Source organism: Eptesicus fuscus, chromosome 1 (genome assembly GCF_027574615.1).
Source record: "Eptesicus fuscus isolate TK198812 chromosome 1, DD_ASM_mEF_20220401, whole genome shotgun sequence".
Classification (NCBI taxonomy): Eukaryota; Metazoa; Chordata; class Mammalia; order Chiroptera; family Vespertilionidae; genus Eptesicus; species Eptesicus fuscus.
The window spans coordinates 119,624,491-119,648,789 of NC_072473.1; the positions used below are offsets into that span (position 1 = coordinate 119,624,491).

The following is a 24,299-nucleotide window of genomic DNA, read 5'->3' on the forward strand; positions in this document are numbered from 1 at the left end:
ACTGCTCCTAGGGCAATGGAAGCTAAAGAGAAAATAAACAAATGGGACTACATCAAAATAAAAAGCTTTTGCACAGCAATGGAAACCATCAATAAAACAACAAGAAAGCCCACTACATGGGAGGACATATTTGCCAATGATGTCAACGATAAGGGTTTAATCTCCAACATTTATAGGGAACTCATGCAGCTTAACAAAAAGAAGATAAACAACCCAATCAAAAAATGGGCAACTGATCTAAATAGACACTTTTCGAAAGAAGACAGAAGGAAGGCCAAGAGACATATGAAAACCTGCTCTAAATCACTAATCATTAGAGAGATGCAAATCAAAACAACAATGCGGTACCATCTCACACCTGTTAGAATGGCCATTATCAACAAGTCAACAAATGACAAGTGCTGGCGAGGATGTGGAGAAAATGGAACCCTCGTGCACTGCTGGTGGGAATGCAGACTGGTGCAGCCACTGTGGAGAACAGTATGGAGTTTCCTTAAAAAACTAAAAATAGAACTCCCATTTGACCCAGTGATCCCATTTCCAGGAATATTTCCCAAGAAACTGGAAACATCAATCAGAAAGGATATATGCACCCCTATGTTCATAGCAGCACAATTCACTATAGCTAATATTTGGAAACAGCCTAAGTGCCCATCAGCAGATGAGTGGATTAAAAAACTGTTGTACATCTACACAATGGAATACTACGCTGCGGTATAAAAGAAGGAGCTCTTACCATTTGCAACAATATGGATGGAGATGGAGAACATTATGCTTAGTGAAATAAGCCAGGCAGAGAAAGATAAATATCACATGATCTCACTCATTTGTGGAATATAATGAACAACATAAACTGATGGGGGGAAAAATAGATCCAGAAATAGAGAAACATCAATCAGAACATCAAACCTCAGGGAAGAAATTGTGAGGTAACCAGAAACCCAAGAATGCCTGAGAACGTCTTTCTAGCCACGCTAGCAATCATCAGATGTACGGTAATTTTACCTGGGACAAGAGGGGAAGTATTTTGGACTTATGCTCCTGATCCTTCATGGGTAAGACCCCTTACGTGGGCTGATCCCCTGACTAATGTAGTTACCAATAATACCAAACACCTTGATCATCCAGGAAGTCCATGGGTGGGGCAAGAAAGTATAAATACACAGGGGTCTCCAACCAGCTTCCCTTTTGTATGACACAAAATCAAAACAATGCCCCTTTGTGTGTACAATTAAAGAGAGGTTTCTGGCTTATGTGGACACCAAAGAAAGGGTGTCACTACTATCACCATGTGCCCCCGGTAGAGGTGCAGAAAATGTAACTAAGACCTTGTCTATATAAAAAGAAATGAACAGCCAGTTTGAAAGGGAATTGCCATGGACTAGAACAAAGAATATCTTTACATGATATTATTCTACAATGTCATTAAAATTTTTCCCAGATTTGGATCACCCCCAGTACTTATAATGGTTCCTCACACCCTTGGGGATAAAAAAAAATCACCTGTTTGGTGCTTGAAGACAAACGTAACACATCTCTTGACACTTTAGAATTACTACAGCATAATATACAATTATCCCAAGCAAACGTACAAACTAATTCTTTGAATGTCTGGCAGAAGTTTAAAAAGGACATGTAAGGATTTAATCCTTCTCATTGTGTAGAGGGCCTCCTGGGAAGGCACCTGAGCATTCTATATTGGTCCCTCTTACCCTTTAGGTCAAGAGAGACCCTCTTCTCACAATTCAATTGCTCACAGCTGCTGCATGAGCTCTCTGTTCATGTCGAGGTTGAAGTCTCGTGATGACGTGTGCCATGGATCTGTATCTCACCCAATGGGGTGAACTGAGCCCTCCCTGGAGAAGAAACCCGGGTTCCACAAGATATGTGATCAGTGCTGGGGCCCCGCCAGCAGGCGAGGGGATTCCCAAGGCAGGTGCTGGGCATGGAGGCCACGGGGGTATAGGCTACCAAGGAGACAAAACTGAACCTCACGTCACCCTGCTTGGTCCCAGAGGATGGCTGGTTAGCCAGAGACGGGTAAGATTTCTCAAGGAAGGAACAACCTAAGACAGGCACAGTCGCAGAGGGGCCAACAGGAGAGAATTTGGGGATCAACAGAGGTGGGGCACAGATCCTCACCCCCCCAACATTGCAGGGGCCTGAATCCTAGCCTCTTCTGAGGGAGGTCTCCTGCCCCCATGGCTGCTTTGTGCTTCCCATGCCCAGCTCAGATCAAGACCCAGGTGACCGACAGAGACTTGGCTGACAGCAGCTGCCCTCTCACTCCAACAAGAATTGTTTGAGTTGTCTTGTACCCATGGTGTGGGGAAGTGGGTTTATGATATCTAAATCCAGCCTACCACCAGGAATGCTCAGGACCTACTCAAGAAGGCAAATAATCCCTTCCACCAATATTTACAGGGTAAAATAAGATTATTGTTAGAGTAATAAATTTGACAGTAAAATAGTAGTCAAGTTTTCAGGCAAACTTAAATTGGCTAGTTGAAACAAGCGGATATTCTAGAAAAATTAATTGTACTGGACAAAAAGGTGTTCCTAAAGTGTTAACTAAAATTTTTATTATTACTTCATCTAATGATAAAATTGTGCACCATATAATGAACCTAAAACAGTAATATTATAGTGAAAAATTAAAATTTAAAAGCCATCAAGACTACATTATAAAATTTTCAAAAGCCTCCTAACATTTAAATCAAAAAGGAGGGGATAGTAGAGGAATATCATGTAAGGAAAAATATCCTGTAAGTAAATTACATCTAGAAAATTAATACTTTAGAAAATTAATTGTAAGGCTAAAAGTAAGACACCCATGAAAAACACACAAGGTGTCAAAACAAGCCAGAGGAAAATCATTTGGGCAAAAAATGAAATAGAATCCCAAGTCAAATTTATAGAAAATATTTCTCTATTAACTTTTGGTCGAGAATATGTTTGTATATTTTCAGAAAACAACTCCTAGACCATGTGGATTCCAGCAACAGAGAGGAATCGACAGGACTACTCCAGCCATGAAGACAGAAGAGAAGCAGTCCAGAAATGGAAGACGCTGATGTGGCCTTCCCATACTAGCAGTTAGCAGCTGTGCATCACTGCAGGTTGCCCAGGACCAAACCAGAGAGAGTCGGACCTGCATTACCACCATTTGTCCACCATCCAGAACTGTAATGTCAGTGCTGACATGTACACATAAGGAACTGTTGGACATTGAAATTGGGTCTCAAAAGAACTGTTGGCCCAGAAAGAAACTCACTACAGACTGATTCATTTGCCTGTCACCATAACCATTATTGCTTGTCTCATTTTCGGTTCTTATAAGTGTATTTCTAATAGCACATGATCTCACTTATCTAGGGGAAATAATGAACAACATAGACTGATGAACAAGAACAGACCCAGAAACAAGGAGGCATGGATCAGACTGTCGGGCCTCAGAGGGAGGGTAGGGGAGGGTGGGGGTAAAGGGGAGAGATCAACCAAAGGACTTGTGTGCAAGCATATGAGCCTAACCAGTGGTTAAGGACAACAGGGGTGTGGGGGCGTGTGTGGGGAGGGGTGTGGGATGGGAATGGGGAGATGAGGTCAAATATGTGATACCTTAATCAATAAAGAAATTAAAAAAATGTGTTCATAGCAGCACAAATCAAGCCAGGGGAAGATCACCTCAGACTGTTCTTGTGGAAGGCAAGACCTACACATCACTAGCTCCTACTGACTGCCATAAAGGCTTATCTGTCTATATGGGCAGAAAGCACTAACATAGCCTTATGAACAAAATGGAGAGAGCAGAATTGTAGTAGAAAAAAGAAATGAGGTAACATGTATTTAGAACGATGAAAGGAGAGACTTGTTGCTAAAGGGCAAGAGTTGGCTGGTTTCTAGTCCTACTTTTCCCTCTGGTCCATTTGTGAACATTTTGCTTGTTTGTAATATAATCAGATTTTATGGCTTAAATGTTGTCCTGGTGCCCAGCATTTAGATGCAGCAAACCAGAGGCCTCAAGATTGAGATAATCAAGACTGGATTCTCCCCCAAACTCTGAAAAAAACACTAATGCAGCAAAGCTGACCAAGAAACATTAAAGGAAGTAGAAGAGGAAGAGAGGGAAGAGGTGAAGAGTAGAAAGGGGGATAGAAGAAAAGTTGTTTCTGCTAACAGGAGGGAGTTTGTTAACTCTTCATAATCCTTCTATTTATGATATCTTGAAAAAGAATTTTATTTTTGTATCAAATACTGCTAAATTCCACAGTTCAAGTGGCCACTGACAGCCCCCAATATTGTAAAAATTAAAATTGCTAGATTTCTCTTTTTGAAGTGTCAGCACACCAAACTCAGATTTAGATGTAAATGCCAAATATCTCTCAATCCTCTATAAAAAGACTAACATAAAAGGAATGACCACCAAGCACATAAAATAGGCAAACTAATAAAATAAAAGAGTGAAGTACAACAGTATAATGAAGGAAGTTAGGATAGAGTTGTTTGCTGTGGAGCAAAAATTGTCTGCCTCTTAGTCTTCCTTCTGCCTCTGTTCTATTGCTTTAAAACATGTTTTGTTTTCTTTCACATATTGGTATATTCTGTTGTAGTTGTGGAAAAGCATAGTTCATGCCATTTTGAAAATTGAAGCCTGAATATCCCTAAAACCTAAAAAAAACCCCACTAATTCAGCAAAGCTGACCACCAAACCTTCAATAGGTATGTGATGATATGAGCAATTTGGGAGAAAAAGGACAAATGGTAGGCAGGGTTGTATTAGGGCAGAGGTCTGGCTCTCCTCCTCTGATTTTTGTCTTTAAATCATTATTCTTGTTCATATTATATTCCCTCAAAATCTCTTCCTCCTCATGTATTGCTCCTTTTAATTAATGGCACTTTAGGCTTACTGAGTCACTGGGTGAGGCCCAAGAACCTGTATTGAAGCACAAGTAGGTTTGATTATTTTCCTAGCTTCCTAGTTGGTACTCCCTCTTCCAGTTCTTTACTTCTCCAGTTTATTCTTCATATAATAAATTTACCTTCCTAAAACACCAGTTAGTGCATAATACTCCTTTCCTCAAATCATTGCAAGGATTTCCTACTTTCTGTAGTTATATTAACAGCTGAAAATCTTGACTTGGCCTTCAAGATTTCCATTTTCTGTTATCTTCTGCTCCCCTGGCCTTATCCACACCATTTCTTTCAATAGACCTCATGTACTAATCACACCATGCCGTTTTTAACCTTGGCTCCTTTATCTAGAAAGGGCCCATACTTCATCACTTCATCTCACTATCTCTCTTGAAATTTCATTCTTCCAGAATAATTTCATTTAGTAAAATAAAGATGAAAAACATCGATATCAAATTTGTTACTGTAATCTCTACCAGGTAGTAAGAGGGCCAATGTGTATCCCCTTTTTTGTGCCCCAATTATGACATAGGGTCTTGAATATTGTTGACCACCAATGAGCTTTTGTCCTTATTTATTATTACATGCCTTCCCATGCCTTCTGTGTAATAAGTATATGTGTATATGCCACAACATCATTGCTAAATGACTCCAAGGTTCCAAATCCCATACTGTACTAAGTGAAATTTCTGTTGTGCCCATTTTATTTTTATAAGGATTTTAATAGCTAGAAGTGATGATCAGATACTCAATGATATTTGTGTGCTTAGACTAAACTTATCAATCCTACTGTTTCTTACATTTCACCAGCTCTCTTTGGTTGCAATTGTTCTTTTTTAGCTAACTGTTACAGTGGTATCTTTTCCTTTGCTTGGCTTATTAAACTATGTGCAGAGGGAGAGATTAAAAGAAATGAGAGACAAAGAACTTATATGCATATATGCTTGACCTATAGACACAGACAATAGTGTGGTAAAGGCCTAGGGGTGAGTAGGGGGGTTTTAAAGAAGGACAAAGGGGGACATATGTAATACTTTCAACAATAAAGATAAATTTAAAAAAATAAAGCAGAAAAAAAAAGCAGAAAAAAAAAGAGATGAGAGAAGACAAAGATTGGAGGCAATCCTACTGCTCCCAGGTAGGGTGATTTGAAACTCTACTTACTCTATTTTGTTCATCAGTTTATTTTGTTCATTAGATTCCACATATGAGTGCGATCATGTGATACTTATCTTTCTCTGAATAGCTTATTTTGCTTAGCATAATACTCTTCAGGTCCCTCCATGCTGTCTTTTTAAAAAATTGATTAGGGTATTACATATGTGTCTTTATCGCTCCCCTCCATGCTGTCTTAAAGGGTAAGAGATAGATCCAGAAATATAGAAGCATGGAACAGACTGATGAATCTCAGAGGGAATGTGGGGGTGGGAAGAGATTAACCAAATAACTTATATGGATATATGCATAACGCATGGACACAGATAATAGTGTGGTGGAGGCCTGGGGGGCCGGTACAGGGTGGAGGAGGTCAATGGGGAAAAAGGGGGACATCTGTAATACTTTCAACAATAAAGATAAATTTAAAAAAGTAACTCTACTTTCTCACTTTCTATGTTCTAAGTGCACTTGACTATTTGCCTCTGTGTAACAGTGGTAATGTTTGTTGGAAATATGGATATAATCGCCAGAATTTATTCCTTTGAGAGGGAAGCTACTCATATAGATTTATAAGTTCTGCTGTAATTCATTAATTGTATCACTTCTCAGTCATATCACATCTGTTTGTTTGATCCAGTGCATATTGCCCACATCTGAATGCAACTGTATGAAACCAAACATGACCTTTGTGCCTAAGCCATTCACATAGGGCCTTGTAAGCTACCTTTGATTAATTCTTCAAGGCCATCTTTTACACAGACATTGGTTGTACAACTGGCATCCAAACACAGATTGCCCCTGATTTGAGAACAGCCACACAACACAGTCCTCCAAAGATACAGATTACTTTAGTATTATCTTATCTCCCTTGATTTATAAATACTGAAAATCAGTTTCCTTCTGGCAGAGTGAATAATTGAGAGCTGGAAATAAGCATATTCAAGGCTTACTTTCATAGCATTTATTTTTAAGATATTATGTGGAGATTTCCTTCATATCATACTATTATTAGAGTACATTTTGTACAGAGAGGGAAACACACAAGATACACTGAGTGACTATAATTGAGTTGATGGTAGATTATGGGTGAGAAATGGGAAAGGTGGTTTGCCTATAGGGAAGATAAAAGCAATAGAATGAAGGTTGGGCAGCTGCCAAGGACAAATACCTATCTCACAATTTGGATGAACCCTGGCTTTGCCTTTAGTGCCATTTGAATTGTTCATCTGGGTGATGCTTTGATAGGAAAATGCAGGGTAATTGTGGAGAGTCAAGCTATCAGGTTGATAATGAGAGACACAAATCTTTTTCTAGAAGCAGGTTCATCCTCCTGGGAAGGTGTATATGTAGGGTTGAAGATTTCACCATATAAATTAGCACTTGATTACAAGTTGCTTGTATTATCCACATACTCTAATCCAATCAGCAAATATACTTAGAAAGCTCTTAAGTTCTATCTGTTGGTACAGTGGTGAGCCATATCAAACTTGGTCCTTGAACTCATGGCACTTTGGTCAGTGACAGTTATTTGTATGAATATACAAATACTTACAAGTTGACATAAGTGCTATTAGTGAGAAAAAATAGCCACTGATCTCTTTTTTTTTTATTAACAGCTATACTGAGGTATAATTTAAATACCATAAGATCCATCTATTTGACACTGTTTTAAAGCAAAAATCAGATCATGCCCCTTCTCTGCTTGAAATCCTTTAATAGCCTTCTGTTACTGTTGAAGCTAAAACTCCTTTAGCAGACTTACTACAGCCTTACATAATCTGGATCTTGTCACTCTGCTCTAGTCAAAATTGCCTTCTGACAATTCAGAGAAGGTATTGAGCTCTTCTTTTGCCTCAGGACCTTGGTACATACTGTTCCCTATGCATTGCATGAACTTTCCCTGATTCTCATATAACTGGACCTTTATCACCATTCAGATCATTGTTTTAAAGTCACCTTTTCTGAAAGGCCTTCTCTGGCCATGCTATGCAGAGTATTGAATCCCTCACACTCTGCCATGTCTTTATTCCCAGTCACAGCACCTATTCTACCACCATGCTAATTGTTATAAGCTGTTTGTGCAAGTTTGTTCTGTCCAATATGGTTATAAGGTTCTTAGGGACATCTTCTGTCTTTCTTGTAATGTTGTGGACAAGATATTGGGCATACAAATGGTATAGAGAAAATATAACTTACTATGAAGACCTTTAGCGCAGTATTACCCAAAGTGTGTGTGGAATGGTGCTGGTTTGCTGTTTGTTTTCAGTCTGAGATGATATAAGGAAAGTAATTGAGTTTGAGTTTATAAGCCTTTATAGCAATTTGACAGAGTAATATTATGGATGTTGAATCTAATACTAAAAAATGGGCTTATATTTTATATACCTCATTTTATTTATTTTATGTCCTTTTTAGTAATTTATTTTTGTTACACTTTTATTGGTCAGTGAAGATCTGGCAGCGGGGTGGGGAGGTGGGGGGGTGGTTTGGCTTTTCTTCACAGATAGTTTGAGAAGCACTGTTTTAGAGAATATGTTTGGGGACCAGGGGGAAAACAGAATTTTTTCAATTCATCTTGTTAGAATATTGGATAGGAAGTGATCTTTCCTTATTAATTTCAGAAGAGAGAGAGGAGAGAGAGAGAAGAGAGAAGAGAGTTGACTATAACAAAGGCATTTTTGGACCGAGAGAATGAAAGTATCAAAGTTGGCTACTTTAAGCTGACAAGAGCCTGTGGTTTGCTAAATGCATGGTAGAAAATTGTACCCCAGCTCAGTCCCCACTCCTCATTCCTTTTGTGCTCTGCTGTATTCTATTTCCATTTGGAGAAGAAAGTGAATCCTTCCACCAGAGAGGTTGCGTACTCAGGGGAGGTGACTGGGCTCCTGGCATTTGGGAATAGTGGGAGTTTTCCCCTTCAAACCCACCTCCTTTGCCTGTGAGGTCAGGCTCCAGCTCAATGAGCTCTGTGTTTACATGCCATCTGCTGAGGTGTCAGTGATTACAACATGTGGCTTTGAGTTTTTATTTAGAACATTAAAAATGGAAAACCAAAGGGAGGGAAAGAGTAGGAAAAAGTACAAGGAGACCTGGACAAGGAAGGGAGCAGAAGGGAACAATTGTCATTGGCAAGCAAAACAGCATGACTCAATTTTATTCAAATTTGTTTTCTCTCTAAACAAAGTGGACCTTTTTCTGTTTCAAGTATATCCCAAGATTTGGAAAGCTGCAGAGTTCACTTCTACAAGCTTAGGTTACACCTGAATACCTCTTTTGGGTTCTATTTTATGAAAAAAATGTTTTTGTTTTAGCAAAAATTTGGAAAAATTATATGTAATCTAATACTTGCCCCCATCATTATTTCCTGGCAAAGTAATAATATGAATGAGGCAGATGGAGAGGGAAAGAGAGAAATAAAAGCGAGAGAAAGAAGGGGAATAAGAGACAGGGAATGTGGCAGGAGAGAAGAGAATACGGAGATGTAATTGGTGCCTGTTAAGATACACTTCATGTTGGCTCTTTGGACATGTTTCAAACCCAGATTCGCAAAGCTGCCTTTGTTTTTATAACGTTTTTCTCTAGAATCACTTCATTCTCATAAATTTATAGTTTATATTTCATTCATATACATTTATGCTTTTGAAAATGTTCTTACATGACCCTTGTGGGGCTGGCCTTCTGTCTCACTGAGATGCTTGAGTGGGTAAAATGGGAAGAGCATGGTGCTCTACCAGGAGTCTGATCAACTTGGAATGTAAACCCAGTTTGGTAAGAATTAGCTATGAGACTTTGTGTAAGTCATGTATCTTTTCTGAGCCCATTTTTCTGATCTCTAAAGACCTTGGGGAGGTAGGTGGATAAAAAGTATCTCCTCATAGTTCTGAGATAATCAAATGGGAAGTCTAAAGAAAACCTCTAGTATTGCAGGGGGTAGTCTAAGATACTTCCTTTTCCTTTTCTCCACTAGAGCCATGGCCTGCTTGATTGCCTGCTCCTGTGGCCTTCTACCCCTGTCAGGGTCAACAACTGCCCCCAACTCTGGGATCAGTCTCAATCTAGGCAAGGAAACTGTTAAGTCTTCAAAGGTAGAGGTTAACTGGCGTAACACTGAATGAGACTTATATTTGGGTACCAGATATCTATGGTTGGGCCATCTCAACCGAGTTCAAATTCATTTTGTGTCAACTTCTAGACCAGTGATTTTCAACCCGTGTGCCAAAAGAATGTTTAAAACATGCAATACTTGACTTTTCCCTTAGATTGTCAAATTAAAAAATGACAACAACCAATGCAACAACAGCTGTTCGGTGTGAATGAATAAAAAGGATACTTATTATTTTTTGTTAGATCGGCAAAAAAAAAAAGGTATTATTTTGGTGTGCTGCAGAATTTTAATAATTAGTTTATGTGTGCCATGAAATTATAAAGGTTGAAAATTGCTGGTCTACACTATCATGATTAATACTTTAAATCTTCAATTCTGTTACAACTTAGCTACTTACACCCTTTGGCTTTTGCCCATCTAGGCTTATGTTTAGTCTGTCTTATGATTTTATATCCCCAAGGATAACAGGGTTTTGCTCCACCATTTATGTCTTTGTTGTTCATCCAGCTGATATATCTACACTCTCACTCCTGGCTTTCCCTGGTCAAACTGATGCTCCATGAAGAAAATATGTAGAGCTGAAAGTTACTTTAGAAGTTTTTTCAAAATTTTAGTCATTAATATACCACCTTTACTTTTGTTTTGTTTTTTAGAGAGAGTGGAAGGGAGAGAGAAAGATATTGATGTGAGAGAGTCACATTGATTAGTTGCCTCCCGAATGTGCCCCAATCAGAGCAAGGGATCCAACCTGCAACCCAAGCATGTGCCCTTGACAGGGAATTGAATACGTGACCCTTTAGTGCACAGGCCAATGCTTTTACCGCTGAGCAACACTGGCCAGGGATACATCGAGTATGTTTTTAAACATAGATACCTACTTTAGCCTCATTCTTAGGAATGGTATATGTAAAATCACAGAATTGATGCGATCGTTATCTTTTTCTAATACACATCCTATATAACAGTGATGGGCAAACTTTTGAGTTTGGTGTGTCAAACTTCGCCAAAAAACTGAGCATAACTCGGGTAGTGTGTCACTTTGAGGAAAAAACATTATTTCACAAATGTTTCATCCTCAGGAGCAGCAAATGTTTCATCCTCAGCATGCGGCCGCCTCAGCGGCCGTGTGTCATCAGAAATGGCTACGCGTGTCAGTGCTGACACGCTTGTCATAGGTTCGCCATCACTGCTATATAATAAAGAGGTAATATGCAAATTGACCATCACTCCAACACACAAGATGGCCACCCCCATGTGGTCAAAGATGGCCTCCCCCATGTGGACACAAGATGGCCACCACAAGATGGCCTGCAGGGGAGGGCAGTTGTGGGCAATCAGGCCAGCAGGGGAGGGCAGTTAGGGGTGACTGGGTCGGCAGGGGAGGGCAGTTAGGGGCAATCGGGCCGGCAGGGGAGCAGTTAGGCATCGATCAGGCTGGCAGGGGAGTGGTTAGGGGGTGATCAGGATGGCAGGCAGAAGCGGTTAGAGGCAATCAGGAAGGCAGGCAGGCAAGCGGTTGGGAGCCAGCAGTCCCGGATTGTGAGAGGGATGTCCAACTGCCCGTTTAGGCCCAATCCCACCGACATCCCTCGAGGGGTCCCAGATTGGAAAGGGTGCAGGCTGGGCTGAGGGACACCCCTACCCCGTGCACGAATTTCATGCACTGGGCCTCTAGTATAATATAAATTCAAAACCAGTTAATTTAAGAAGTTTTACTATATACTACCTAAAATCCTCTCATGTACAAATAGCAGGCTTTGGGAAATAGCGATCTGGTCTAACTCTTCATTTTACAGATTAAGAAACAGCTTCAGAGAGGTTTGGTTTGTCATAAGGCTAGCTAGATGAATTCTTGGGCTTGAAACCTGTCTCCTAGCTCTTGGTCTAGTGCATTTTTCACTATGCCTAGGGTTAATAAAGGGTTCTGTGCACTATTATGCACATATATTAAATAATTAAACCACAGCACTTAACATGCATGACAATGCAGTGTCAAGTATCCTGATCCAGGACCTTACCATGAAAGAAAGAGATTGCTTGACTGACAAATTGTATAAATGTTGGTTACCTCTGGTACTTGAGTAGAGCAATATTACCATCTTAGAGAGAGTCATGGAAGAAAAAACAACAATTAATTATGGAACCAACCATAAGAAGTGACATCACCAATTGATACAGAATTTGTAAGGGACTCATTTGCTTTATTGGGATGCCCACTTCTGGCCGGACCAGATAACATCTCTGGCCTGTGCTCCTGATACAATCTTTTGTTTCTTCCAGGGATTTCAACTATTTAGAACTGTCTATAGCTTGTACACTATGAAATGTACACTTTGACATGTGAAACCCTTTGTTGAAGCATTCATGCACTATCCAAGTTGTTCCACTTTAGGACTGCTACCAGGGAAGGTCCATGTAAAAGCACATAGAAATCTTTGCCAGATCCATTGAGCTCATTAGCAAAGGGGACATTGAGGCAATGCTGAAGGTGATTCCAGAAAGCTAAGGTAAACAGTGTGACTGTTTTTTACTTTGCATTTGTAGAAGAAGGCAGTAGTTCTGTACTGTTGTAACACAAAGACTCATATTAGAATTCATTCCCTTCTGTATATGTCCTTAAGCTTTCATCCAGCTGGCTCATCTTGAAAGGCCAGATGGCTCTCTTGAAAGAAAACATCTTCTTAGTTCCACTTACCCTTTTTTGACCATCTAAATGGCTTCTAAACAGTTTTGGTTTGCTGTTGTGAGTATGTGTATATATGTCTATGGTGGAGAGGTTTGGCGTATTTTAATTTTCTTTAAAAATGTGGAAACCATGATAGGGATAATCTGTCTCATCAGAGATTAGCAAACATTCATATCCCTATTGTCTATATGCAATGTGAGAGTATAGAAGTTGTGGAAACACAAGGCTGTGTTCAAATGAACTGAAGTTCACTAGAGGAAGAGAAAGGGTGGCAACTCAAAGCATGCTGATGAGCTCATCTTTTCATTACCCAGGCTGACATGACACCATATATTATATTATTTCTCAAGAAACAGACTTTGCTTGTTGTAGTAGGCATCCTCCCAAGGTTTCATAATTCTCAGTTCTGTGTTAGGCATTAAGTTTACCATTCTTTTCCCCAATCTGTCCTAATGGTTCTCTCTTGCCATTCTGTCACTACACAGGCTTACATTTCTGTCATATCTGGGTCTCAAAGTTGAAATCAGGGCTCACTTGAAGGATTGTCAGTAGGATTAGGGAGGCCTAGTTAGAATTATAGAATGGGAAAAGTCCTTATGGATCACCTGGTCATCTTAGACCAACTGACTCAGCCATTGATGTGCCTGATTCAGATTGCCCTTTAAGACAGAACCTGCCTCAAGGACTTGAGTTAGAAGACAGATTCATGTGCCTTCAGGCTCTGCCTCAGCTATCAAGTGGGAGGTGTGTGCTTCCTGGGCAGCTGCCAGCCAATGGTGGAGCAAAGTGGGGGGTACCATGGCTTGCCATTTGGGATCAGCATGGGGTTCCTCTACGCACAAGAGCTACCAATTGTGCTGGCCAATACTTTCTTAGACCTTTACCACAGTCTGAAGCTCTTCTTATCAAAATTCCTTTCCTTTCCCCCTCCTTTGCTGATATCAGACTTGTATTATGGTCTGAAGCTCTCCCTGCCTACTTGTGTCCCTATCCCTTTTTACCCCCACAGGTATTACTCTCAATAAATGTTTTGCACTTCTAATTATATCTTAGCATCTGTTTCCAAAGGACCCAACCAATATACCAATAACTCCCCATTCCCATCTGAATTCTACAGCAAGGAATCTGAGGTCCACAGAGGTGAAGTGACTTACCCAAGATACCATAGCTAGCTATTAACAAATCAGTATAACAACCCAAACTTTCGTACCCCCAATTCAATGCTTTCCCAAAGTTCAGTGGTTCAAGTACCACCACAATCATGTATGAACCCCCCAACACAGATCTTGTTATGTTTATCCCCCATGTTATTTTTTGTGTGACATATTATTTCACTTGTCATTAAATTTCTACTTTAGCTTTCTTTGAAGTAATAATATCCATAAAATTTGGATTTTGATGTGCTAGTTTTATATTTTTCTAATACATATTAAATAAATACAATACCACTATAATAAAAAAAGTTTGTGTGTATACTACCTAAAGTCCTATGATTTACTGTCAGTATAGGTGAACCCTAGGACTTAGAAGGCAGAGGAGAAGAAAAAGGTAGAAAGAGGGAGGAAGGAAGATAGGAAGAAAAGTGAAATACTTATTGGTGAGGAAGAAATGGTGAAAACCCATCAATAACCACCTCAGGTGCCTTGCTGTGACCCCTGTGTTTCCTGCCAAACCCTGGCTTAATCTCCAATTAGTCAACAAACATCCTTTACTTATTGTTTGTCTAAAAAACAAATGGAATGTATTCAGATGTAGATTAAAAATCAAGATTTGTCCTCCTAAAGGAGTCAATTCATTTATCCCCAAAATGGACTGAAATTGTCCACTTTGAACAATTTATTGGAGAAGATGTGTACTCCTTTTAAAACCAATAGTTCTAATATTCATTTTATAAAGTGTTTGAGTGCACACACTTCTTAAGAAAAATATTTAAGTAGCATTTCCTTTCTCATTTTAAAATATTTATTATTAAAACAAAATAAGATTTTTCTCTGATCTAAGAAATCTAAGAATATAATTACAATAATCTTTCACCTTTCTTGTCATTCTTTTGTTTCAAGAGCTCTGTAATGATTATAATTTTATTGTGCTAATGAAACAAAATTGGGGTTATGTTATAATTTAGTAGATTCCTAGTATCATAGTGATGCTTTAATGTTCCTCTTTTGTTCCATGGAAATAGTATTGTACAGAACCTCTATCAAACAGATATTACTGATTTAGAAGCTATTTTGTTAATTCCTAAACCAATTGTCCTTTTAGAGAAAGAAAAGCTAGAACCTAACCTTAATAAAATACTAGCTTCTATAATGTCACAAATTTTAAAGGCATGGGAAGTTTGAAGGTAAAGATTCAAGTTATGATTATTATAAGCAGAATGATGGCTGTACACTTAATGTTCTATGTTTAAACCTATTTCTAGCATCTGGTTTGAAAATATTTGGTAGTAGTCTACTTCTGAAAAGACAAATCCATTACTGATGTGCATGGACACTTGGGTTAATTGGGGAAAGAGTTTCCTGTGTTCCCCATCCCTTGTTTTACATTTCAAACCTGTGTAGAATGATTTACATTTCAAATCAATATTGAATCTAAGAATAATCAGTGAAGAATCATATGAAATTATTATTTTGTAAATGAGGAGAGAATATAAGCTTGCAGCTAAAACAGAGACAGCATAATTGAAAATAAGGATATTATATTCAAGTTTTGGTATTTACTGACTTATTTCTCCAAATGTCTAGAGAATAAATTAGGTACTTCATGTATTTCTTTTTTTGGATGATTATGGGTGACACAAACTAAAGATAATATATTGCCTTGGGAAACTTAAATTCTGCTTGTTCTTACCAGGTTAGCAAGCATGTAGTGATAACCTCTTGAATGTTTCCCCAGGATGACAACCTGCAGAAACAATAAAGAATATTGTTTATTCAAGAAAGACATTTTCAATTGCACAATCAATGGGATGGTTAGAACAAATTAATTTTAAATGATCAACAGAGTGTTAGGTTTTTATACAGTATAGTCACAGTTAATTGAACTAGATTTCACTTTCAGGCAAAGAATACAGGGAGAATTGCTAATATCAAAGTTAAAAATGTCAACAACAAGGAAAAAAAGCTCTCTAAATTTCCAGGTCAGTAGCATCATTGTCACTTAAAATAGATGACAAAAGCAATGAAGCTGATGATCCCCTCCCTACCAATGAACTGGATTTCTGTATTTAGCTGTTGAGATGGCAAATGGGCTGAACTTTGCATACAAATTAGAAAATAGAATGTACAGTACTTTTTTTTTGTTATCTGGAATACGTAGGGAATAGAACAGTCAAAGAATGGGGTTAATGGGATTTTCAGGTTAATCGAGGTCACTTTTGCTTATTGAAAACACTTTCTTTTCTCTTGTTTTAATACCAAAAGCTTGTGGCCATCTGTACATCTTTTGGGGCTGCATGCAATGCCTTAGGACAGTGGGGAAGGGAATTTTCCCCTAGGGGACATTTGGCAATGCCTAGAGACATTTTTAGTTGTCACATTTGGGAGGGTTGACTAGCATCCAGTAAGTAGAGACAAGGGATATTTCTGAACATTCTACAATGCACAGGACAGCCCCCCCCCCAAAAATAATTTATCTAGCAAAAAATGTCAGTAGGGTTGAGGTCGAGAAACCCAGCCTTAAGGTCATCGTTATCATAATTTTCATGAGTAACAATCCTATTTAATAATAGACAAATATGCAAATTGACCATACCATCCTACACACCCACAAGCCACACCCACAGCCACGCCCACCATCCAATCAGAGCGAGTATGCAAATTAACCCAAACCAAGATGGCTACAGCCACAGAGAGCAAGGTTTCCTAGGTAACAGAGGAAGCCAAGCTTTCTGCCAGCCGTTGCAGGCCTAAGCCTCCACTCAAGCTACAAAGTTTCAATTATAGAAGGTAAACAAATTCAAACAAATGGCGGCAGAATGGAGCTTGAGAGAGCAAGCCAGGGTTGCCAGCGGCAACAGGGGAAGCAAAGCTTTCCGCACACCCTGGCCAGGCTCACCTGCTTAAGGCAACAAAGTTTCAACCAACACAAATGGCTGCCGGCCTCGGACGGAGCCCCAGGCTTGGCTCCTCTCCAGGCTACAAAGTTTCAATTGTAGAAGGAAAATAAATTCCAGATACCAGGGCCTCTGCTTGGGTTGCCAGGGGGGCGTGGCCAGCCTGCAAATCACCACAGATCCCCTCGCTCAGGCCGCCCCACACCCCAAGGGAACCGCCACCTGATCCGGGACGCCCTTCAGGGCAAACCAGCTGGCCCCCACCCCTGTACCAGGCCTCTATCCTATCGAATAAAAGAGTACTATGCAGATTGATCATCACTGCAACACACAATATAGCTGCCCCCATGTGGTCAAAGATCCTGCCCCCATGTGGACACAAGATGGCCACCACAGATGGCCAGCAGGAGAGGGCAGTTGGGAGGCACCCGGCCTGCAAGGGAGGGCAGTTGAGAAGGACCAGGCCTGCAAGGGAGGGCAGTTGAGAGGGAACAGGCCTGCAAGGGAGGGCAGTTGGAGGTGATCAACCCTGCAGGAGAGGGCAGTTAGGAGTGACCAGGCCGGCAGAGGAGGGAAGTTGGGGGCAAACAGGCTGGCAGCGGAGTGGTTAGGTGGTGATCAGGCTGGCAGGCAGAAGTGGTTAGGGGCAATCAGGAAGGCAGGCAGGCAAGCAGTTGGGAGCCAGCAGTCCTGGATTGTGAGAGTGATGTCTGACTGCCTGTTTAGGCCTGATCCCAGTGGGATCAGGCCTAAACAGGCAGTCAGACATCCCTCGAGGGGTCCCAGATTGGAGAGGGTACAGGCTGGGCTGAGGGACAACCCCCCTCCGTGCACGAATTTCGTGCACTGGGCCTCTAGTGTATTAATAATAGCCTTACAATTTATCAAGTGCATTTTTATTTTCTCAAAATATGTAAGTGGATTGAATATTTTCCAACCAAATATATTGGTTGGCAGTTTTGACTAAATACCTGACATTTTATTCAGTACTATGTGCAAAATACTTTGCTGAGTGCAGGTAGTGGGAATGAGGAGGAGGATAACATCAAGGTTAAAGAAACCACCAGAGGTGGAACCAGGTTTTATATAGAACTGATGTTAATACCTCTTTAAGAAAAATAATACAAAATTACAAATACAATATTCTCAATAAGGGCTTGGAAAGAACCCATCCAAGTAAAAAGCCATTAAGCTTAAACTTCATGACAAGTTCTATTGTGGACATAGCTGTCAAGGCGTTTAAAAACAACTTGTGAAGACAATTAATTGCACACAGACCATACCAGAACTATATATAAAGGCCATTATCTTATCTTATATAACAAAAGCCTAATATGCAAATTGTCCCCTTGGGTGGTCATTCAACTGGGAGTTCAACCGCTAGCTGTGACGTGTGCTGACCAACAGAGGACGGTGTGGAACATGGGGGGGGGGAGTGTCATCTACGTGCTGTGACCTCTTGTCGGCTACCTGGAGGTGGGGGTGATGGGGATGGAGGTGCGGTGAGAATGCGGGGTGTCCACTGAGCTCGCTGTCACTCCCCCTGCTAACCTTCCCTGGGATGCTAGGGCTCTTGCGCCAGGGAAGCCCCCATGCTCAGGTGCCCGCCCTGCACCTGCGTGGCCTCATTTGGGTGAGCCAGGTTGCAGCCGCAGGGGTGGTTGGTCTCCCTGTGAGTTCACACAGGAGCGTCTGCAAGGCTGACTGGGAGAGAGCATGCTGCCTGCCCGGCTCCTGGTGTGGTACTGCTGGGTGGCCCAGAGGCCGTGCTCACCACATCTCCACATGGGGACTCGGGGGCCGTGACTTAGGCAGAGGGGGGCGTGTGGGGGGCCCAGGAGCCCAGGTGCTACCCAGGACCCAGAGGTCAACTGGGACCTACCCTTCCATCCAGACGCTCACACTTTGATCACCAGTCAGGCCTTGGGATTGCACCCGTGCATGAATTTCGTGCACTGGGCCTCTAGTAATAATAATAAAAACCACTGTCCTTAATTGAGTATATAATATATGCCAAGCACTGTGCTAGGTGCTTTATGTGATTTTAATCCCTAGAACAATTTAAGAGATTAAGTATCATTAGTTTCATTTTACAGATGAGGAATCTCAACTAAAGAGAGTTTATGTGATTTGCCCGAGGCCACACAACTAGGAAGTAGTAAATCTGGAATTAGAACCTGGGTCTGTCTGAATCTAGAACCCATATTTCTGGCAGTACATTACATGGTTTCTTAATATGTGCTAAATTTCAAATACTAATAACTGCTCTAGGTTCTGAGAGAAGGGGTGTCTGAGACCTGCTGGGATGGATAGGAAAGGCTCTTCCTGGAGGAGATGAAGTTTAAACTGGCCCAGAAGTGGAATCATATATTCAGATATCATGCTGGCATTAAACCTCAAGTCATTTCAAGGAGAGAGAGAGAGAGAGAGAGAGAGAGAGAGAGAGAGAGAGAGAGATTACATGAGTAAAAGTGCTGTTTTTGATTAACTTAAAATATGAGCCACATTTCTGACTGATTATTTTTGGAGAAAATAAAAGGTTAATGAATGTCTTGAGGAGGTAATTTTTCATGCTGCCATGAAACAAAATGAGCTGTTATGAATCTTCTGGGATGTATTCTTCAGTGTCCGCTTGTGAGAAACATCCTTACTGGTGACATTTGTTAACTTTTGATGGCAAGTTGGGACTATACATTTGTTGAATTTTTAACTCACTGACAACCATCAACATAATAAAATCAGAGAGTTTTGAGTTCTGCCAGAAAAATGAGCTGATTTGTAAAGACATATGGCAGAGCCTAGAAAAAAATAAAGAAGCAAGCCCAAAGGAAACAGAGTGTTTCTCACCAAATGCAGGGCTTAGTGGCCTTTTGAACATGGGAAAGGTGAAAGAAAGTCATGGAAAACCTTACTGTTGTGAGAAGAGCCCTGAATGAGAGCCAATGAACCCAACCTTGTGATGTACTTACTGTATGACTGTGGGCAATTCATTCACCTTTCTCCATCTTCCATTTCCTTATCTGTAGTCTGGGACAATGAGCTTGGCCCTTCCTATCTCAGCAGTGTTGTCAAGATTAAAGTGAATAACATCCAGAAAAGAATTTGGGATGTGAATTGTGTAATTATGTGATGTTAAATAACTGTGGGAAGGAGTCATTCACAGTCATTTTTTTTTTTTGGGTTCAGAAAAAGAAGCCATTGGAATATCTGCTTTAGTCCATGCCTAGATGGTCTGTTCAGAACAAACTCCCTTATTTGAAGGTAGCTCTCTAACAACATCACCTCTTCAAAACTTAGTTTCAACTAAAAGAGATGGGAAAGTTATCTTAAGATAGAAACCTTTAGGTATCACAAAGATGCTGCCTTGAAGGCTGTAATTATTCCCTCATCCTTATTTTCAGTGCTTTCTTAACTCTTATTTAACATACAGTTATTACCAATCCTGTTTTTTTCAGTTCACAGTAAGTGAAAAGCTGGAAATTAGAAGGGTTGTGCATGGATGGAGGGAGGATATTAGAAAGAGCTACATTAGCAGCAGAGGAAGTGACAGACTGACTTAAAGGAGAAGGAGGGGATTTTAAAAAAGCAGACAATATTGTACTACTGCACAGTATAATCAGGGATGTTTGCTGTGAATGTCTGAGCCATCAGAGTACAGATTACTGCATTCAGTAATTTCTGCTGGAAAAACCCAGGGATATGTATCATATGTTTTAGGGAAGTTTTCCATAAAAAATGCTCAAAGTCTTAATACTTAAGAGATTATACTTCAATTATCTTGGGGCAGCCATGATCCTACTGATATGAACTAAGTGAGGCCTCACTGCAAAGAGTGTCATGTTTTACTCTTGGTCTTGCCCTTTTTTTAAATTTTTTTGGCATAGAGAGTGTGGGAGTAAGGATGGGATAGATGGCTTGTGCATTATATGGTGCACAAAAAGAAAGTTTCTTTTTTCAGTTAGTGTTAAATCTTTATTTTTTTCTATCTGTTACAGATGAACAAAGCATAAATTTACCTTCAGTTATTTAATGACTCGGGTAACCAAGATAATGTTCAATTTTGCTTTTATAGTAATTACTAGCTTTCCCGTTGCAGGAAAATTCCTGCAATGGGATTTCCTGCTGCACTCTACCCCGCCTCCATTCCTCCCTTGCCGCCCGCCTCGCCTTCTCCTCCGGCCCTCCCGCATTTCCCTTCGCCCCCGGCCCCGCCTCCGCTCCGCCCTTGCCGCCGGCCCCGCCTTCTCCTCCAGCCCGCCCGCATTTCCCTTTGCTCCGCCATTGTCGCCCGCCTCCGCCCCGCCCCGCCCTTGCCCGCCTGCCTCACCTTCTCCTCTGGCCCTCCTGCTTTTCCCTTCGCCCCCGGCCCTGCCTCCGCCCCCGGCCCCGCCTCCGCCCCGCCCTTGTCACCGGCCCCGCCTTCTCCTCCAGACTGCCCGCATTTCCCTTCGCCCCCCGGCCCCGCCTCCGCTCCGCCCTTGTCCCCCGCCCCGCCTTCTCCTCCAGCCCGCCCGCGTTTCCCTTCGGCCCCGGCCCCGCCTCCGCTCCGCCCTTGCCGCCGGCCCCGCCTTCTCCTCCAGACCGCCTTCGTTTCCCTTCGCCCACGGCCCTGACTTCGCTCCTCCCTTCTCCTCCCCCCGCCCCCCTGGCTTGCTTGCTTCTTCGAAGCTTTACTCCCCTTTGCAGCTCTTGGCTTCTTTTGACACTGTCTTGATATGCAAATCAGCCGCCATCTTTGTTGGGGCAATTTGCATACTCGTCCTGATTGGTTGGTGGGCGTGGCTTGGCTGGTGGGCGTGGCTTAGGTGTAGCGAAGGTGCGGTCAATTTGCATATTTGTCTATTATTAGATTAGATAGTAGCTTTTTCTGAATTAGTTTCAGAACTTCAAGTATAAAAGCTCTTTAATAGTCTACTGTGAAATTTAAGAAGGAAATACCAAGTTCCCCAACCCATATACTGTATTCACTGTACTTTTGTAAGTTTTGTTGGAGATGATGGATGGCTTGTTAGGATGGCAGATATGATAAATGCAATAAGGGGAAAATGTGTGAAATGTAGATAAAATTCATTGTTTTAAATAAATTTATTTTTATCTTCACAAATAGGACCTGAAAGAAAAAAATGCCACAAAACTCATTCACTGAAACTTAAACAACAGTTTCCTTTGCAGAAGAAAAAAGCTCTTGCTACTAACACACTGAGTTGTGCATATAGGAGAACATTAAATTATTTCGTCCCCCCCCCCCCCCCGCTTTATTGGGCTATAGTTTACATAGCATAAAAAGTTTAGATGTACAACTCATGATTTTTAGCAAATTTTTAGTCATACAAAAGTCACCACAATCCATTTTTAGAACATTTTCATCACCCTCTCCCCCAAGCTTCCTTTAGTCCTGTTTTCTTAAGGTGGAAACTGAGCTTATTATTATGAAACTTTTACTTTTTTTTCTGATAGGGGGAGTTTCAAACTGTACATTTCCCTATAAACACTTCTTTAGCTGCATCCCATAAATTTTTATATGTTTTACTTTCATTTTCATTCAGTTCAAAATATTTTAAAATTTCCCTGCAACTTCCTCTTTGACCATGGATTATTTTTAAAAAGTCTGCTGTTTCACCTGGCCAGTGTGGTTCATTGGCTGAGCATCGACTCACAAACCAAGAGACCACTGGTTCAATTCCTGGTCAAGGAACATGCCTGGATTGTGGGCTTGATCCCTAGTAGGAGGTGTTTCTATCTCTCTATCCCTCTCACTTCCTCTCTCTCAAAAGATAAATAAAAATGTGAAAGGAATTTTAGGGGTAAAATAGGCAGGTTTAGGGAGTTTTAGATATAAAGAGGGTCCATTGGGGAGAAAGGCTTGGAACCCATAGGTGAGGGTTTGGAGCTACCAAAAGACATACTAGTACATTCTCAGAGAAGAAAAAAAAGGGTGCCACAGGATAAGGGGAGAGGAAGACATCCATCACAGAAGATAGGGAAAAGCCACAGGTTATGGGGAGAAAAAGGAAACAAACTTTCACAGCGGATAGAGAAATGTTGACAAATGGGAGAAAGAGGAAAACAGATTTTCACAGGAGATTGAGAATTCTACCACTGAAGGGGGAGAAAAAAAGAGGGCACCACATGACTTTTGGGCTTTGAAGCTGATATTTATTCTACCAATTGGAAGGCAGTATGAAGAAATAAAGAACTGCAGCCTTTATACACCTTAGAAAAAAGGGGCTTAGTGGGTCACCCCCTTTGGGACCCCACTCCCTATGCGTGAGTCTGTACTTGTTTCTAATAAATTTCCACCCTTTTCATCTACCACCTTTTGTCCATGGCTTCATTCTTTGAATCCACCTGGATAAGAACCCGGGAAAGAAACCACCCTCGCATCCTGCTCAGAAAAAATGACCCAACTCAAATATATTAAAAGTCTGCTGTTTAGTTGCCAAATATTTCTGATTTTCCAGCATTTTCTCTCGTGTAGCTCTAATTTCATTGTTTTGATCAGATTTACCCTGTATTATTTTAATCTTTTAAAATTTATTGAGCCTCGGTTTTTAAAAAATCTTTATTGTTGAGATTATTACAGATGTCCCTCTCCTCCCCCCTCCCCACCATAGCTCCCTGCCGGTTTCCACCCTGCCCCAGGCCCTCGCCACCCTATTGTTTGTGTCCATAGTTAATGCATACATGCATATAAGATATTTGTCTAATATCTTCCAGCCCCTCTCCACCCCTTTCCCTCTGAGAATTGACAGTCTGTTGCATTTCCATGCCCCTAATTCTATTATATTCACCAGTTTATTCTGTTCATTAGATTTCTTATTCATTTGTTTTTTAGATTCAATTGTTGATAGGTATGTGCTTGTTGTCACCTTGTTGTTCATATTTTTTATCTTTATCTTTTTCTCTCTCTTCTTCTTCTTAAAAAATACCATTCAGCATTTCATGTAATACTAGTTTGGTGGTGATGAACTCCTTTAGCCATTTCTTGTCTGTGAAGCTCTTTATCTGACCTTCAATTCTAAATGATAGCTTTTCTGGGTAGAGTAATTTAGTTGTAGGTTCTTGGTATTCATTACTTTTAATATTTCTTGCCAATTCCTTCTAGCCTTCATAGTTTCTGTTGAGAAATCAGCTGATGGTCGTATGGGCACTCCTTGTAGGTAACTAACTACTTTTATCTTGTTGCTTTTAAGATTCTCTCCTTGTCTTTTGCCCTTGGCATTTTAATTATGATGTGTCTTGGTGTGGTCCTTCTTGGGTTCTTCTTGATTGGGGTTCTTTGTGCTTCCTGGACTTGTAAGTCCATTTCTTTCACCAGGTAGGGGAAGTTTTCTGTCATTATTTCTTCAGATACGTTTTCAATATCTTGCTCTCTCTCTCCTTCT

The 24,299-nt window shown here is 40.8% G+C and overlaps 1 protein-coding gene across 2 annotated transcripts in view; it reads right to left on the reverse strand.

Annotated features, from left to right (window-relative positions):
- Positions 1 to 24,299, reverse strand: part of GRIA3 (glutamate ionotropic receptor AMPA type subunit 3) — a 361,210-nt gene that overhangs the window by 114,877 nt on the left and 222,034 nt on the right. For both annotated transcript variants that reach the window (XM_008156125.3, XM_008156126.3), the window contains exon 5: positions 15,711 to 15,764. In XM_008156125.3, the coding sequence (XP_008154347.1) occupies positions 15,711 to 15,764 (54 nt within the window). The remainder of the gene's footprint in view (positions 1 to 15,710; positions 15,765 to 24,299) is intronic.